The sequence below is a fragment of the Hypanus sabinus genome, chromosome 14, assembly GCF_030144855.1.
Source record: "Hypanus sabinus isolate sHypSab1 chromosome 14, sHypSab1.hap1, whole genome shotgun sequence".
Taxonomy (NCBI): Eukaryota; Metazoa; Chordata; class Chondrichthyes; order Myliobatiformes; family Dasyatidae; genus Hypanus; species Hypanus sabinus.
In genome coordinates this window covers 82,375,230-82,395,024 of record NC_082719.1, presented here as the reverse complement: position 1 = coordinate 82,395,024, position 19,795 = coordinate 82,375,230, and the positions used below count along the sequence as shown (strand labels likewise).

The 19,795-nt window shown below is 41.8% G+C and overlaps 1 protein-coding gene across 3 annotated transcripts in view; it reads left to right on the top strand.

Moving 5' to 3' along the window:
* zgc:114200 (Gamma-secretase subunit Aph-1b-like) overlaps positions 1–19,795 on the top strand; it is a 51,233-nt gene that overhangs the window by 30,777 nt on the left and 661 nt on the right. For 2 of the 3 annotated variants that reach the window (XM_059989553.1, XM_059989551.1), the window contains 3 exons: positions 5,685–5,812; positions 6,787–6,910; positions 19,341–19,410. In XM_059989553.1, the coding sequence (XP_059845536.1) occupies positions 5,685–5,812; positions 6,787–6,910; positions 19,341–19,375 (287 nt within the window). In that variant the 3' untranslated portion in view covers positions 19,376–19,410. The remainder of the gene's footprint in view (positions 1–5,684; positions 5,813–6,786; positions 6,911–19,340; positions 19,411–19,795) is intronic. The other variant, XM_059989552.1, reaches the window with a different exon arrangement.

The window sequence follows — 19,795 nt, the reverse complement described above, 5'->3', positions numbered from 1 at the left end:
ACAAAAATGTTACCTGTGGAATCAGAGGAGCCAACACGTTTGACAAATATTATACCACCATCGAGAATGCTTACAGTGAATCCCACACACACACTTTGCTAAGTCCAATCACCTGGCTATTCTACTCCCAGCATATAGGCAGAGACTAAAGATTGCAGCACCTTTGAAGTGCACCAAGAAGGTACAGTGAAGGTATGCTTTGAGTCAGTGGACTGGATAATATCTTTGAATCTGAATGAATTTGCCACAGTTGTCATCAATTTTGTCAAGATCTGTGTGGATGAGTGCGTGCCTTCGAGAATGTATTAAATATACCCAAACCAAAAGCTATGTATGAACCAAGAGATTTGTAGTCTTCTGAGAAGCTTGGTCCGTGGCATTCAGGACCAGTGATCCAGAACTATACAAGAAGGCTATCTTAAGGGTGCCAAAACAATTCCGATTGAAGTTAGAGACTGAATCAGATGTATGTCTGCTCTGGCAGGGTTAGCAGGCCATTACTTCCTACAAAGTGAAACCTAAAGTCATGACTGTATGTGATGCTGCACTCCCAGATGAGCTCAATGCCTTTTATGCTATGAAGGGGAGAATAAAACTATTCCTGTCTAAATCCCTGCAGCATCCGGTGACTTTTGGATGCTGACGTCAGAGCATCTTTCAAGAAGGTGAACCTCGCAAAGTGTCAGAACCTGATCTTGTACCTGGTAGGGCACCAAAAACCTGTGCCAACTAACTGGCAGGAGTTTTTAAGGACATCTTCAGTCCCAGACTGCTGCAGTTGGAGTTTCTCACCTTCAAAAGGATGACAATCATATCAGTGCCCAAAAAGAACCCAGTGAGCTGCCTCAGTGACTGTTGCCCAGTGGCACTCGAGAGGTTGGTCATGGTCAGAATCAACTCCTGCCTAAGCAAGGACCTGGACCCATTTCAATTTCCTATTGCCGCAAGTCGAGGGAACACACACCAGTCCTCATGGAGGGATCAGTGTCAAGTTCCTGGATGTCAACATCTCTGAGGATTTATCCTGGGCCCAACATTTTGATATAATTCCAAAGAAGGCACGACAGCAGCTATATTTTATGAGCATTTTGAGGAGACTTAGTATATCACCAAAGACGCGTAAATTCCAAAGCATTCTAACTGGTTGTATCACTGTCTGGTATTGAAGGGCCATTGTACAGGATTGGAAAAAGATTCAGAAAGTTGAGAACTCAGCCAGCTCCATCACGGGGCAATAGCCTCCCCATCATTAAGGATGCCTTCAAAGGTGATGCCTCTAAAAGGTGACATCCATCAATTAAAAAACCCCATCACCCAGGACATTCCCTCTTCTCACTGCTACCATCATGGAAGTGCTCTAGGGGTCTGAAGGCACACACTCAATGTTTCAGGAACACTTTCTTTCCCCTACCATCAGATTTCTGAATAAATAAGTATCAGCTCACTATTTTTTTGCTCTTTTTTCATTACTTATTTAATTATATCTATATATCTATCTACCTATTGAAATTTATAGTTTTTATTATTATAAGACCATAGGAGCAGAATTAGGCCATTCAGCCCATCGAGTCTACTCCGTCATTCCATCATGGCTGATCTCAGATCATGCTCAACCCCATACACCCGCCTTCTCGCCATATCCTCTGATGCCTTGCCCAATCAGGAAACTATCAACTTCTGCCTTAAATGTACCCATGGACTTGGCCTCCACTGCAGTCTGTGGCAGTGCATTTTACAGATTCACCACTCTCGCGAAAAAGAAAATCCTCCTTACCTCTGTTCTACAATGTCGCCTCTCAATCTTGAGGCCATGTCCACTAGTTCTGGGTACCCCCACCACAGGAATCCTCTCCACATCCACCCTACCTAGTCTTTTCAACATTTGGTAGGTTTCAATGAAATCCCTCTGCATTCTTCTAAATTCCAGTGAGTACAGGCCCAGTGCTGCCAAATGTTCTCCATATGTTAACCCCTTCAATCCTGGAATCATCCTCCTGAACCTTCTCTGGACTCTCTTCAGTGACAACACATCCTTTCTGAGATATGGGACCCAAACTGTTGACAGTACTCCAAGTGCAACCTGACTAATGTCTTATAGAGTGTCAGCATTGTCTCCTTGCTTTTATATTCTATTTCCCTTGAAATAAATGCCAACATCACATTTGACTTCTTTACCACAGACTCAATCTGTAAATTAACCTTCTGGGAGTCTTGCACGAGGACTCTTAAGCTCCTCTTCACCTCTGATGTTTGAACCTTCTCTCCATTTAGGTAATAGTCCACACTATTGTTCCTTTTATCAAAATGCATTATCATACATTTTCCAACATTGTACTGCATCTGCCACTATTCTTCCATGATGCCTAAATCCTGCTGCAATCACATTGTTTCCACAGCACTACATACCCCTTCACTAATCTTTGTACCAACTACAGACTTTGCCACATAGCTATCAATTCCATTATCCAAATCATTGACAAACAATGTGAAAAGTAGCAGTCCCAGTACTGACTCTTGAGGAACACCACTAGTCACTGGCAGCCAAACAGAAAAGTTCCCCTTTATTCCCACTTGCTGCCTCCTGCCTGTCAGCCATTCCACTATCTTCGTTGTAACGCCGTAGGATTTTATCTTGCTGAGCAGCCTCATGTGCAGCACCTTATCAATTGCCTTCTGAAAATCTAAGTAAATGACATCCACTGCCTCTCCTTTGTCCATCCTGTTTGTTACTTCCTCGAAGAACCCTAACAGATTTGTCAGGGCAAGATTTCCTTTCATAGAAACCATGCTGACTTAGACTTATTTTATCATTAGTTTCCAAATATGCTGAAACCTCATTCTTAATAATACACTCCAACACTTACCCAACCACTGAGGTTAGGCTAACTGGACTATCCTTTCTTCTGCCTTCCTCCCTTCTTAAAAAGTGGAGTGACATTTGCAATCTTTGAGTCCTCTGGGACCATGCCAGAATCAAGTGGTTCTTGAAAGATCATGACCAATGTGTCTGTTACCTCTTCAGCAATTTCTCTCAGGACTCTTGGGATGTAATCCATCTGGCCCAGATGACTTATCCACCAAAAGACTTTGAGTTTGCCAAGCACATTTTCCTTTGTAATAGGAATGGCACTCACTCCTGCTCCCTGACACTCGTGGACTTCTGGCACACTGGTAGTATCTTCCACAGTGAAGACAGATGCAAAGTATCCAGTAAGTTCATCTGTCATTTCCTTGTCCTTCATTACTACTTCACCAGCATCATTTTCCAGTGGTCCAATATCAACTCACACCTCCCTTTTACTCTTCACATAACTGAAAAAACTTTTAGTATCCTGCTTTATATAATTAGCTAGTTTGCCCTCATATTTAATCTTTTCCCTTCTTATAGCTTTTTTTAGTTGCCTTTAGTTGGATTTTAAAAGCTTCCCAATTATCGGACTTCCCCCTCACTTTTGCTACCTTGTCTGCCTTTTCCTTGGCTTTAATGCAGTCCTTAACTTCCCTTGTCAGCCATGGTTGTGTAGCCCTGCCATTTGAGAACTACTTCTTTTGTGGGACATATCTGTCCTGAGCATTGTGAAAAGCCATCTCTGCTCTGCCATCATTCCCGCCGGTATCCTCCTCCAGACCACCTGGGCAAGCTCCACTCTGTAACTTCCTTCATTCTATTGCGATGCTGGTACATGCGACTTATGCTTCTCCCTCTCAAGTTGTAGTAGGCATTCAATCATATTATGATCACTGTTTCCTAAGGCTTCCTTTACACTAAGCTCCCTAATAAGATCTGGGTTATTACACAACACCCAATCTAAGATAGCCTTTCTCCAACTAGGCTCAAGCACAGTCTGCTCTAAAAAGCCACCTTGTAGGCATTCAACAAATACCCTGTCTTGCAATCTGACACCCATCTGATTTTCCCAGTCCCTTGCATATTGAAGTCACTCATTACAATTATGTCATTATCCTGATTACATGCCTTTTCCAGCTCCCTTTGCAATCTCAATCCCATATCTTGGATACTATTTGGAGGCCTGTGTATGATTCCCATTATGATTTTTTAATATATTTTATATATTTAGGACTTTATTCCCTGGAGCATAGAAGAACTTGATAGAGATATATAAAATTATGACGTGTATAGATAGAGTGAATGCAAGCAGGCTTTTTCCACTGAGGCTGGGGGAGAGAAAAACCAGAGGACCTGGGTTAAGGGTGAAGGGGGAAAATTTTAAAGGGAACATGGGGGGGGGCTTCTTCACACAGAGAGTGGTGGGACTGTGGAATGAGCTGCCAGATGAAGTGGTAAATGCGGGCTCACTTTTAACATTTAAGAAAAACTTGGACAGGTATATGGATGAGAGGGGTATGGAGGGATATGTTCCAGGTGCAGGTTAGTGGGATTAGGCAGAAAAATGGTTTGGCACAGCCAAGAAGGGCCAAAGGGCCTGTTTCTGTGCTGTAATGTTCTATGGTTCTATTTGCAATTTCTTAACTCCTCCCACAAAGTTTCAACATTCTCTGACCCTATGTCACCCCTTTCTAAAGATGTAATTCCATCTCTTATCAACAGAGCCACACCACCGCCTCTGTCTTCCTATCTATACAAAATATTTCCTTTGATGTTAAGCTCCCAACTATGGCTTTTTTTCAGACATGACTCAGGGATGCACACAACGTCATACTGACCAATCTGAAATTGTGCCACGAGTTCTGGACAAACTCATCCAGCTTATTGCGAATACTATGCACATTTAAATACAGCGCCTTCAGTCCTGCATTTTTTGCCCGTTTGAATTTTCCCTCTGTGGTACAGTTTAACTCTTTGCTTAGACTGCATTTGTACCCAATAATTGGCTTGTCTTTTCTTACATTCATGTTACAGCCATCATCTACTTGTAAAACCGCTGGCTCATCCTCTGCTCTGTCATCTTGGTTCCCATCTCCCTGCCATATTAGCTTAAACCACTCCCAGCAGCTGTAGTAAACCTGCCTGCAAGAATATTGGTCCCCCTCGGATTCAAGTCACACCTGCCTCAGAAGACGTCCCATTTATCCAGTGAATCCTTGTCCCCGCTCCAATTCTTCAGCCACGCATTTATCAGCCACTTCATTCTATCTCTGTCCCCACTGTTGAGTGGCTCAGGCAGTAATCCTGAGATTACTACCCTTGAGGTACTATGTATTGCAAAGTACTTCTGCCACAAAACAACAAATTGACTCTGATTCAAACCAGAAAGCTACACTAAAATTGCTCTAAAAATTGGAACTGTCATGTTCAAGAATGGCTGATTATAATATGCAACTTGGGGGGGAGAAAGAGAGGGCAATTTTGTGTGATCAAACATTGATGGACTCATTTTAAAGACTTTTTAGATAACCAAATAAAATTTGCCACATTGTTGGCACGTTGAGAATGTTACAAAATTCTGGACTCTTAATCTTATTGAATCACTGTTTTAAAAATAAGGGGTTGCTCATTGATGGTAAAGTTGTAGTTTACTAAAATCTCTAAGAAGGGCATGAAACTTTTGAGCTTTTTTATTCAAAGACCACAGAAAGCAAGGTCTTGAAAGAATCTATCAAAGAATATTGACAAAATACATGTTTATGTAGCAGTCAGTCATTTTCTTGCTGTATGTTCTGCTGTGTTTTAACTTTTCCCTGTATTTATTTTTATTTTGCAGCTTTTATGACCATGGCCATCATATTACTACATACATTCTGGAGTGTTTTATTCTTCGATGGATTTGAGAAGAGACGATGGTGGGCTGTAGTTGCAGTTATTTCAACACACTTGCTAGTGTCAGGACTGGTAAGGTTTCTACCCTTGGATCTGTTTTAGCAATAATCCATCAAAATACATTAAATGTAAAGAATTGAAATATTGAAAAAGAATTCACTGTTTATGCCTTACTTAACTTTTCTCCTCTGTCCTCATCATAACTCTTTTATTTTTATCTATGCTATGCTTAAATAAATCCCTACTACTTGCCCAACCGTTTGATTGAGGCATCATACTTAGTGGATTTTAATCCTTTTCTATAACTCAAAGATTGTGTGTGTTGCTGAAAGTAGTTAACAAAGACCAATGGTTGACTCACCATCCTGTTTTAAGTAATTTCGTGATAGCTAGTGTTGGAATATTTTCTAAATTGGAAGTTCTGCATTGAGCTATTGAACATTGTTTCCTCTCTTGAAGTTTGGAATGGTGAGTCAACTTGGTATAAAGTGAATTTACAGAGAACTCTTTTTAAATGCTGAATGGATCAGGAGGCAGTATTATTGGTAACAATGCTGAATTTAAAGTTTAAAGTCAGCTCCATGCCATTTTATACTCTAAATAAAACAAATCAGATTGATTTCTGGTTTCTGGATTTCTTGTTTGGTGAAAGAAAGCACCGACACGTAGGGACTTCCCTGAACTATATACTTTACTGTTACACCCTCTGGTTCTTTAACTTATTGTGTCGTTATTAAAATTCTCTCCAAAATTTACTCGAAAGGTCAATTTTTCTATGGCTTGTATATTTTATTTTACTGTTTCGCAATTTCATTTTTTGTTTTACACCTTAGAATATCAGCATTGATGTACAAAGTTGAATATCGTAAGTAACTACTATTTTATATGGAAATACAGCACGATAATAGGACCTTCCAGCTTCACAACCTGAGCCACCCTATTACACTCATGTGACCAGTTAATCTACTAACCCATACATCTTTGGAATGGAGCACTATATCTACTATTGTGTTTGTAACTATTGTTTGTTCTGTTCTATCCTGCAGACATTTTTGAATCCATTGTATGAAGGCAGCCTTATCCCAGCATATCTAATTATGGTTCTTATGGGAGTTTGGGCGTACTTTACAGCAGGTGGATCATTGCAAAATCTTCAAAACTTCTTCATGTGTAAGTTGATTATTCCAATTATATTGAAAATAAAAATCATACAGAGACACATTGCTGCATCTTAAGTAATAGCTGCATGTATTGCAGGAACTATTTAAAGAATACTTTGTACAAGAAAGGTCACCACAGTAGAGAATAATAGAGGATTTGCAAAATGATTTAGATCAATTATGCAGCAGAGAATGAAGGCAAAACATGTTGCCTGCATGTCTGTGAAATGTTACGTACTGGATGCTCTTTTTTCTTTTTCAATCTTTTTATTAATATCAACATGGTGAGATTGATGTATAATTATTGGGATTACAAAATTACAAAATTAAAATCAGCATAAAAGGATACATAAGCAATAAGTACAATATAGTTAAGTCTTCCCAAATCATATGTGGTACAAATATAATATGGACAAGACCAAATAAATCAAACTAGGTATATCAATAGGAAAAAAAACAGAAAAAGAAGAAAAAGAGGAAAAAAAACCCCAAAAAATAAGAACTAATCTAACAAACTAACCACTAACTAATAAAAAAAAGAAAAGGAAAAAAAAACATGGGCTGTTTATAGTATCTAAGAAAAGACAAAGAATCATCAGTGTCACCAACTCCGATCCTCTCTACATATATATAATCAGAACCAGAAAAAAAAATAGGGTTGGAATAGGGTCAAATTATATCATGTGAAAATATTGAATGAATGGCCTCCAAGTCTCTTCAAATTTAATAGAAGGGTCATATATGACACTTATATTTTTTTCCAAATTTAAACATAACACAGTTTGAGAAAACCAATGAAATGTGGTAGGGGGATTAATTTCTTCCCAATTCAACAAAATAGATCTTTTAGCCATTAATGTAAGAAATGCAATCATCTCACAAGCAGAAGGAGATAAATGAATTGACTCCATCATTGGTAAACCAAAGATTGCAGTAATAGGATGAGGTTGTAAAACAATATTCAATACCATGGAAATAATACTAAAAATGTCTTTCCCATATTTTTTCAAAGACGGACATGACTTAAACATATGAGTTAGAGAAGCTATCTCACAATGACATTTGTCACATATAGGATTTATGTGGGAATAAAAAAGAGCTAATTTATCCTTGGACAATGAGCCCTGTCCACAACTTTAAACTGTATCAATGAATGTTTAGAACATATAGTGGATGAATTAACTAGTTGAAGAATTTTATCCCAGTTCTCAATAGGGATAGTAAAGTTAAGTTCTCTTTCCCAATCATTCTTGAACTTATAAATGGCCTGTAATTATATTGTAAACATCTGATATTACACCTTTCTGAAAAGGATTTAGTTCTAACAATTTCTCCAAAATACCCATAGAATCTATATTTGGAAGGGTAGGAAGTACAGTGTTTAAAAAGTTCCTAATCTGTAAATATCTAAAAAAAATGAGATCTGGGCAAATTATATTTATTAGATAATTGTTCAAAAGACATGAAACAATTATCCAAACATAAATCAGAAAATCGTAGTATACCTTTAGTCTTCCAAGCTAAATAAGCTTGGTCCATAATAGAGGGATGAGAAAAGAAATTGGATACAATAGGAATTGATAAAACAAATTGATTCAAACCAAAAAAATTCCGAAATTGAAACTATGTATGTAGAGTGTGTTTAACTATCGGATTGTCAATTCGTTTATGCAATTTAGAAAGAGCAAAGGGAAGAGAAGTCCCTAAAATAGAACCCAATGAAAATCCTTGTACAGATTTAGTTTCCAAATTTACGCAATGAGGGCTAGGAGATAAATCCAAATCCCTTAACCAACATTTCAAACATCGAATATTGATTGCCCAGTAATAAAATCTAAAATTTGGCAATGCCAATCCAACTTCCTTTTTTGACTTCTGTAAATACCTTTTACCTAACCTAGGATTTTTATACTGCCATATATATGAAGTGTTACGTACCCCGTAACTAGCTTACTTACCAGCAAAGATAGAGAGGTCTGTTGAAGTCTGATGGTACTATTTTTAAAAGTCTTTTATTTATGAAGGGGCACAAAAATAAGATTAATACAAACATTCAGATAATATACGTCATCACTACTCAATCTAAAAGCGCGGGTCTAATAATAACCATCAATAAGAAACAGCTCGATCGTTTAATATAAAAGTCACTCAGTTCCTGCAGGCTTCAGCCTTTGGGGACCGCTGGGTTTTCACTTGTTGGAGAGAGAGAGAGATTGTGAGAAAAGAAACTTGCCCGGGTCTTTTATGAAGCAAATCTGTTGAATCAGGGGAGCGGGCTTCCCCGTTGTTAGCTAAAAGCTGTTTTCCGTGGTTCCAGCCAAGGATTCGAACGCACGTGGCTTCCTTCGAATGGCTTCCCGCTACTACGGGATCGTTAGCGTTTCTTCTGGTGCGTCTGAAGGGGTTGTTCCCCCAGACCCTCTTTTATACTTCCTCACGGGGTCTCAGATGTCAATCATGTTGGGATGATGCAATCTGTCTCTCAACCAGCCCACTTTGCCCGAGGGCTTGCACGTAGCATTGTCCCCAATCCACAAACGTGGTCTCCAGGAGACAATGGTCAATGTTGCGTTTTTTGCATCACTGGGGAATGAGGCATTTGGCACGTCTCTCTCTCCCATTTCCTGGGTCAACAGACCCCCCCCCCCCCCCCAACTAATGCTCTTGCGATTCTGACAAAGGAGGGGGCTACGGACAGAACACCTCCCCTCTTAAAGGCGTTTTTTACCAGCGGTTAAAAACAGATTCGTACAGTCTTACAGGATTTTAGAATCTAACACAATACACAAGCTTTTCTTTTCACTACAGAGCAATACATTTAATTCAGCATCTAGATAAACAATCCGCTAGCACTTTATCACTCCCCCTAATATGCTGTATCTTAATATTGAATTCTTGCAGCATCAGACTCCAACTCAATAACCTCCTGTTTTTATTTTTCATATTGGCCAGGAATACCAACGGGTTTTGATCGGTATAGACCGCTAAGGGTTTTTGCGCTGGATAAATGTACACTTCGAAATGTTGTATCGCCAACACAAGGGCCAACAATTCTTTTTCCACGGTAGAGTAATTCCTCTGGTGTACATTGAACTTCCGAGAGAAATATGCTACTGGGTGTTCCACTCCATCCCCCGCTTGCTGTAAGAGGACTGCTCCTGCAGCCTCATCACTGGCGTCCGTCGCCAAGGAGAAGGGTGCTAACAGATCGGGTGCTTTTAACACAGGGTGATGGCACATTATGGTTTTTAACTTTTCAAAAGCATTCTGACAAGAATGACCCCACTCAAATTTTTCCTCCTTCCGTAGGAGTTTTGTAAGGGGGAGAGCAACATCCGTGAAATTTTTACAGAATTTCCGATAGTATCCCACCATGCTCAAAAACCTCCTCAGGGCCCTTTTATTGTAGGGTACAGGGACCTCAGAAATAGCCTGTACCTTCGCCTGCACAGGAGCCAACTGCCCCTCTCCCACCACATACCCCAAATAGGTGATCGTGGCATGGCCAAATTCACTCTTTGCGAGGTTTACCGTAAGTTGGGCTGCCGACATTCGGGTAAACAGATTTTCTACAGCCTCCAGGTGCTCCCCCCAGGTGTCATTCCAAACTACCACATCATCAAGATAAGCCTTGGTGTGGGTTAACCCCCTTATCACAGTGTCTATCATCCGCTGAAATGTCCCTGGTGCATTTTTCAACCCAAACGACATAACGTCGTACTCGTACAACCCGGATGGGGTGACAAAGGCTGAAATCTCTCGAGCCCTGTCCGTTAAAGGAACGCACCAGTAGCCCTTTAACAAGTCAATTTTTGTGATGTACCTCGCCTTCCCCACTTGATCAATGCAATCATCCACCCTGAGTAAGATAAAGTAAGCATCTGTCTGGGTGACAGCGTTGACCTTCCGGTAATCGGTACAGAATCTTATAGTACCATCCGGTTTTGGGACAACCACGCAAGGGGAAGCCCACGCAGAAGAGGATTCGCGGATTATCCCAGCAGCTAGCATCTGTTCAATCTCCTTTCCTACTAGCTGGCTCTTTTCGGAATTCATCCGATAAGGGGCCTATTTTATAGGTTGGGTTGAGGTAACTATCACATCATGTGTTGTCCCACTACACCTTCTGGGAACATCTGGACATAAGTCTGTATGCCGGTTAATGAGCTGTATTACCTGCTCCCGCTGTTCAGGCTTTAAGTGGCTAACTTTATCCGCAATGCTTGCCAATACGACAGAGTTCTCCAATCTGGTGGGGACTATACCTATCTTTTCAAACCGCTCTGGTTCCTCCTTACCACCCCCCTCTACCTCATCAGTTTTCATGACCGCACCGACCACCGCGGGGGTGGTTTCATGGTACCCTTTCATCATGTTCACGTGATCTAACTGGGTCGGCTTTCGCCAATCGGAGGTTTCAATCACGTAATTCAGCGAGTATGTTTTCTTACGCACTGTATATGGTCCTTGAAACCTCGCCTGGAGGGGGTTGGTAACTACCGGAAAAAGGACCAAAACCTTGTCGCCTACGTGAAGCTCTCGCTCTCTCGTTCTTGGGTTATACCACTGGCTCATTTTTTCCTGGGAGTCTTTCAGGTTTTCCTTTGCCAAGGCGCATACTTTCTGCAGCCTTTCCCGGAATTTCAGAACATAGTCGATCACACTGACTTGCACGGTTGGGCTAGACCACTTTTCTTTCAGTAGGGTTAGAGGCCCCCTGGGCTGGTGACCGAAAACGAGCTCGAATGGACTGAACCCCAGTGAGCACTGGACTGTATCCCTTTCGGCAAATAGCAGAAGGGGTAAAGCCTCATCCCAGTCTCAAACGTTCTCCTGACAATAAGTTTTAAGCATGGTCTTTAGTGTAGCGTGGAATCTTTCCAATGCTCCTTGGGATTCCGGATGGTATGCAGAGACTAGAATTTGTTTGACCCCTAGCTGGGTCACCATCTGCCAAAATGCGCTAGATGTGAATGTACTCCCCTGATCTGACTGTATCTCCTTAGGCAGTCCCACTGTGGTAAAGAATTTAATGAGGGCCTTCACCACCACAGAGGTCCTAATATTACTCAGAGGCACAGCCTCTGGAAATCGTGTAGCGGCATACATCAGGGTCATGATATGCTGCCGCCCACTCGCAGTTTTAGGTAAGGGACCCACAAAATCCACAGTGATTCGGGAGAAAGGCTCCTCACAAGCGGGGATGGGTCGGAGGGGTGCCTTAGGGATAACTTGGTTTGGTTTACCCACCACTTGACAGGTATGACACCTTTTACAATCTTTTCTCAGGTTTGGCCAATAGAACTCTCTCTGAACCCGATCCACTGTCTTCGTTATTCCCAAATGCCCACCCAAGGGTCCCTTATGAGCTAGGTTCAAAATTTCATCCGGATACACTCTCGGAACTACTATCTGATGTACCACCGCCCAGTCCTCATCGACCGGCACCGCGGGGGGGGGCCTCCATTTTCTCATCAACACACCCTCTTTCAGGTAGTAACCCTTGGGCTCTGTCTCAATCTCGGTCTCAGAAAGAACCAACTCTCTCAAGGCTACCAGCTCCTGGTCACCTTCCTGTTCCCGTACAAACTCTCTTCTTGCTAAGGGCAGGTCTACCTCCCCCAGTTTACTCTCTCTTCCCTCCCTACTCTCCGGTTTACCTTCCTCTGACCCTCGTTGGTACAGAGTCGGCAAAAACGTCTCAGCCAACTCGACACTGGCCAGATTTAAACGGCTGTCTGTCTCGGCTGCCTTTCTCGACATGCTGCAAGTGACCGCGCATGCGGGATAGATCTTGGAATCTGGGGGAGGGGCCTCAACCCTCGCAGGCTCCCCCTTGCAGGCTGGGTTGTCAGCTTCACGGCCGTCCCCACCTTCCCCCCCACTAGGTCGTTACCCAGAAGGACGTCCACGCCTTCCCCTGGCAACTCCGGCAGGACCCCCAATTCCACTGGTCCCGACACCAACTCACAATCTAAAATGACCCTATGCAAAGGCACCTCTTTGGTCCATTTTCCTATGCCACTCAGGGCTACCTCTCCCGTCTGAGGTCCAAACTCTAGCACTTTACGGCTAATCAATGACAGCTCAGCCCCTGTGTCTCTCCAGACCCGTACTGGAATTTGTGGGCCTCCCTCCTTCACAGACATGGTTTCTTTGGAACTAAACGTCTCACGCCCCTCCTGTACTCCATCTACCAGGGGCCCTCTCGTCGATTTTCTGATCGACGCAATACAGCCTATAGGGATAGCTGCTTTCCCTTTTACTGGCTCCCTCTTCGGAGCGGGGCATTTAGATGAAATATGTCCCACCTTCCCACAATTAAAACAAGTCAAACCAGGAGATCTCCTGGCTTCTGGCCTCTCATCCTCAATTTTCCTGCTAGCTCCTGGTTGAATTTCTCCCTTTGCCGGCGGGCTTTCCCTACCGTTCCCACGGTCTCTCGGGTAACTTTTTGTCGAGGAAAACTTTGCCTTGTGGGTTAGGGCATATTCATCTGTGATCCTAGCAAATTCTGAGAGGGACTTATTCGGCCTCTCATTCAAATACATCCGGATCTCCTCCGGAATAATTCCTCAATCAAAATTAACTCCCTGAGAAGCCCATAATCTTCGTCCACTCTTTCTGTGGCGCACCAACGGTCCAAGAGTACACCCTTCTCATGGGCAAACTCAGTATATGTCTGATTCCACCCTTTCTGTAAACTTCTGAACTTTTGTCTATATGCTTCCGGTACTAGCTCGTAACCCCGGAGAATGGCCGCCTTTACTTGGTCATATTTCTCTTCCTCTTCCCCCTCCGTGGACAATGCCACATATGCCCGCTGGGCCTTCCCTCTTAACACACTTCGTAACAACGCCACCCACTGCTCTCTGGGCCACTTCTGATTCCCTGCCACCTTTTCAAAAAGCAGGAAATAACTATCAACATCCGTCTCCTCGAACGGGGGTACTAACCTCAACGCCCGACTGACATCAAACCGTTCCTCTCGGTCTGACCCCTGACTTGGTTGCACTTGCCTTAACTTCTCCATCTCCAAGTTATGTTTCCTCTGTCTCTCTGCCTCCTTCTCCTTCTCGGCCCTTTCCTTCTCCTTCTCAGCTGCTTCCAGCTCTTTTAGCTGAAGCTCATGCTCTCTGTCTTTCTTGGCCCTCTCCTTCTCTATTTCCAGCTGTTTTAACTTAATTTCATGTTCCCACCTTAATTTCTCCAACTCTAACTGAGCCGCCCCACTAGCTGGTACCTTTTGAGGGATATTTTCCAATACTTCAGCTGCAAACACCTCCTTCTCAATGTAATACTGAGTTATGGCCCTTCGCACCTCCCGCTTTTTCATTGACGACCTCACTTCTGCGAGGTTTAACCCCTTCGCCAAATGTACCAAGTCTGATTTGGTGGCCGCCTCTAGCGCCCCCAGAGTCGGGTTTCCTATAAATTCATCCACATCCATCTTTGCTGGTTTCCCGTCTGGCTACCCGCGTACTAGATCCAAGTTTGGACTTACAATCCCGATTCACTGGCCCTCCAATTTGGTATCAAATCATGAGACGAGATCCCCAAGTTGTTACGTACCCCGTAACTAGGTCGCTTACCAGCAAAGATAGAGAGGTCTGTTGAAGTTTGATGGTACTATTTTTAAAAGTCTTTATTTATGAAGGGGCACAAAAATAAGATTAATACAAACATTCAGATAATATACATCATCGCTACTCAATCTAAAAGCGCGGGTCTAATAATAACCATCAATAAGAAACAGCTCGATCGTTTGTCTAGGGGATAATATATTGTCCGATGGAAATGTAAAAGTCACTCAGTTCCTGCAAGCTTCAGCCTTTGGGGACTGCTGGGTTTTCACTTGTTGGAGAGAGAGAGAGATTTGTGAGAAAAGAAACTTGCCCGGGTCTTTTATGAAGCAAATCTGTTGAATCAGGGGAGTGGGCTTCTCCTTTGTTAGCTAAAAGCTGTTTTCCTTGGTTCCAGCCACGGAATCGAACGCACGTGGCTTCCCACTACTACGGGATCGTTAGCGTTTCTTCTGGTGCATCTGAAGGGGTTGTTCCCCCAGACCCTCTTTTATACTTCCTCACGGGATCTCAGATGTCAGTCATGTTAGGATGATGCAATCTGTCTCTCAACCAGCCCACTTTGCCCGAGGGCTTTCACGTAGCATAGTCCCCAATCCACAAATGTGGTCTCCAGGAGACAATGGTCAATGTCGCGTTATTTTGCATTGCTGGGGAAAGAGGCATTTGGCACGTCTCTCTCCCATTTCCTGTGTCTACTGACCCCACCCCCCCAACTAGTGCTCTTGCGATTCTCACAAAGGAGGGGGCTGCGGACATAACAGAAGAAATTTTTGAATCAACATTGTCAAAAAAGGATTTCAGAATAAAAATTGGTACCGCTTGAAATATATATAAAAACTTAGGTAAGATAATCATCTTAATAGCATTAATCCGACCTATCAGTGATAAAAGACAATGGCGACCATTTAGTAAACAAACATTTAATCTGATCAATTAAGGGTAAAAAATTAACCTTAACTAAATCCTTATGTTTATTTTTGTAATTTTAATCCCGAAGTATATAAAATAATCATTAACTAATTTAAAAGGTAAATTTTCGTAAATTGAAACCTAAGTTTCTCAGGGTATAAAAGCGCTGGTTTAAGCTTTTTCTCCTAACATTCAGACATCAAAGTTTTAAAAGCGAGCTGCGCCTTCATCACTTCTGGGCTGAAATCCTCCACAAGATGGAATTGGAAATCCCGCAATTTAATCATACCTAAGTGGTGAGCTGTGCAAACAAGGTGCTCTTTAACATGCACATAGTGAAATCGAACAATTACAACTGGTGGTTTAGATAAAGAAATTGGTGATTGGCGCGTAACTCAATGGGCACGATCGAGTAATGGAGGACTTTCTGGGACTTCAGAAGGGAACACATCCTTTAAAAGTTGAGCGAAATACTTCGAGGGGTCCCCTTGTTTGATGCGTTCAGGGACACCAAGCATGCGTAAGTTCTGTCTTCTAGATCGATGCTCTTGGCTTTAAGTATTTCCAACTGTTTAATCGCCGAAAATAGTTTCTGTTCCAAATTCTTGATTTTCAAGTCTCACTTCCGAATGTCCTCTTACAGAGTTGTGATTAAAGTTTGATGCTGTTTAACTTCATGACCAGTCTTATCCAGAGAATCCTGGAAGGCCTTTAAATCTTCCTTGAAAGTTTGTCGTTCTTCAAATTTTTCATTTAAAGGCTCCAATAAAGTATAATAAGTCAATTCAGTACACTTAGATTCAACCTGTCTTTTTTTTCCTTTCCATTACCGTTAGAATCTTTCCCAGTGTTTCACCCTTTAGATCTTAAAGCCATTTCTATACTCATTTCTTCAAAATTCACAGTACACATTCAAAGATAAATCCAGAAAAGTAATAAGAATCTTCTGGTGTAGGTAAAAATAGGTTAAATAAGGGTGATCATAGGTTAAAATAGTAAAGGTTATGGAGCGAATTCAAAACAGTACTCACTCCATGAGCGTCTCCTGGTGACCTCTCAGGATGCTGAACTAAGGTATATGTGCAAAATTTAAAATTAGTTTTTTAATAAAAATAGAGTTAAACCATTAGTTAGAGGTAAGGAAATAAAATATACTTGGCCTTTTGAAATGCTTTCAATGTTAAACTGTCTAAAATATTGAAACCACAATTATACATAATTTTTAGATGGCATGTGCTGATTATTATTGTATCATGGTGTAATCACGCTTGGGCTGCAGTTTCCATTTTGGCCACTAAGCTTCATTGGTATTGATATGAAGGACAGCAAAAACAGTGAAATGTGTTATCCATCACTGTTAGTGCAATTTGCTATTCATTCATTGCTGTAGGAGACAAGAGTGAAATGATTGTAGTAATAATACTGAGCATGTGATACAAGTACCTTCATGGAACCAATAGTAAATGTGATTTCAGGAAGTTTGTGAAACAAATTAATAGAGAAAGTAGGTCCTTTATAAAATTGGGGGAGGGGGAGTGGAATAACTGTGATGTAGTTAATAGTAGAAAATTTGGAGATCCACTAATAGCATGATCTGGTTGAGTAAGGCAAATCAACATCAAGGCTACAAGCTACACCAAAAATATGTTGTCTCTATCCAGTCAACACAACCAGTTTGCACCTGGCAAGACCCAGAGAGGCAGGCAGCCATTTACTGTTGTGGTAATCCAGTGTAAGGTACATTTTTAAAGACTCGTTCATGAAATGTGCATTTCACTGTTACCTATTGCCCTTCCTTCAACTGCTTGAGATGTGAGCCACCTTCTTGACCCTCTTCATTTGAGGTGGATAGTGCTAATCAGAATCAGTTTTATTATTACTGGCATGTGTCGTGAAATTTGTTAACTTAGCAGCAGCAGTTCAATGCAGTACATAATATAGAATAAAATAATAAGAAATTAAAATGAGGTACAGAGGTGGTATCATGGGTAAGTTTTTTTATGCAGACAGTGGTGAATGCATGGAATGGACTGCCTGGTGGAGGCAGATACAATAGTGTCTTTTAAGAAACTCCTGGATAGGTACATGGAGCTTAGAAAAATAGAGGGCTATGGGTAACCCTTTAGATAATTTCTAGAGTACGTACATGTTCGGCACAGCATTGTGGGCCGAAGGGCCTGTATTGTGCTGTAGGTTTTCTGCATTTCTATGTTTAAATCAATTACAGTATATGTATATTGAATAGATTAAAAACATGCAAAAAAGAGGAAAAATATATATTAAAAAAGTAAGGTAGTGTTCAAGGATTCACAGTCCATTTAGGAATCAGATGGCAGAGGGAAAGAAGCTGTTCCTGAGTTGCTGAGAGTGTGCCTTCAAGCTTTTGTATCTCCTTCCTCATGGTAACAGTGAGAAAAGGGCATGCCCTGGGTGCTGTCCAATAATGGACACTGCCTTTCTGAGACACCACTCCCTAAAAATGTCCTGGGTACTTTGTAGGGTAGTACCCAAGATGAAGCTGACTAAATTTACAAACCTCTGCAGCTTCTTTCAGTCCTGTGCAGTAGCCCCTCCATATCAGACAGTGATGCAGCTTGTCAGGATGCTCTCCAAAGTACATCTATAGAAGTTTTTGGGTGTATTTGTTGACATACCAAATCTCTTAAAACTCCTAATAAAGTATTGACGTTGTCTTGCTTTTTTTTAATATAACTGCATTAATATGTTGGGACCAGGTTAGGTGTTCAGATATCTTGACACCCAGGAACTTGAAACTCTCTCCACTTCTGATCCCTCAATGAGGATTGGTATGTGTTCCTTCATCTTACCCTTCCTGAAGTCCACAATCAGCTCTTTCATCTTACTGATGTTGAGTGCCATGTTATTACTGCGTCACCACTCCACTAGTTGGCATATCTCACTCCTGTACGCCCTCTCGTCACCACCGGAAATTCTACCAACAGTGGTTGTTTCATCAGCAAATTTATAGATGGAGTTAGAGCTATGTCTAGCCACACAGTCCTGGGTATATAGAGAGTAGAGCAGCGGGATAGCTGCACATCCCTGAGATGCATCACTGTTGATCATCACTGAGGAGGAGATGTTATCACCAATCCGCACAGATTGTGGTCTTCTGGTTAGGAAGTCGAGGATCCAATTGCAGAGGGAGGTACAGAGGCTCAGGTTCTGCAATTTCTCTATCAGGATTGTGGAAATGTTAGTAATAAATGCTGAGCTATTGTGATGAACCATCTTGACATAGGTGTTTGTGTTGTCCAGGTGGTCTAAAGCCGTGTGAAGAGCCATTGAGATTGCATCTACCATTGACCTATTGTGGTGATAGGCAAATTGCATTGGGTCCAGGTCCTTGCTAAGGCAGGAGTTCAGTCTAGTCATGACCGACCTCTCAAAGCATTTCATCACTGTAGATGTGCTTGCTACTGGGCAATAGTCATTAAGGCAGCTCACATTATTCTTCTTAGGTACTGGTATAATTGTTTCCTTTTTGAAGCAAGTGGGAACTTCCACCTGTAGCAGTGAGAAGTTGAAAGTGTCCTTGAATACTCCCACCAGTTGGTTGGCACAAGTTTTCAGAGCCTTACCAGGTACTCCATCTGGATCTTCTGCCTTGTGAGGGTTCACTCTCTTTAAAGACAGCCTAACATCGGCCTCTGAGACAGAGATCACAGGGTCACTGGGTGCAGAAGGGATCTTCACAGCAGTAGTTATATTCTCACTTTCAAAGCGGGCATTGAAGGCGTTGAGTTCTTCTGGTAGTGAAGCATCGCTGCCATTCATGCTATTGGGTTTTGCTTTGTAGGAAATAATGTCTTGGGAACCCTACCAGAGTTGTTGTACATTTGATGTTGCCTCCAACCTTGTTCAAAATTGTCTCTTCGCCTTTGAAATAGCCCTCTGCAAATCATACCTGTTTTTCTGGTACAGGCCTGGGTCGCCAGACTTGGATGCCAAAGATCTAGCCTTCAGCAGACGATGTACCTCCTGGTTCATCCAGGTCAGTAGGAATGTCCAGCTTTCTGATCCAGCAGTGGAATGATGAGTTGTGAGTCTGTGAACTGAAAGGGAATTGGGAGTACTAGTACTCCTACTGCCCTTAAGGTGGCACAAGTCATGAATTTTGGTGATGCTGTGGAAGAAGCCTTAGCTGGTCATTGTAGCTGGTAGATGCAAATAAAAACATAGTCTTAATTACTTTAACTATTAAGCTATAGAGTTTTCACATTAAAAAGTTATGTTTCTTGGTGTATTTAAGGAAATCTGTTTGACCCATAAATCATTTGAGACCCTGGACAAGACAGGTAATTAGTGTTGGCAATGCTGGTGACATCCATATCCTTTGAATAAGTAAAATAAATCTAACTAAGTATTGCAGTAATGGA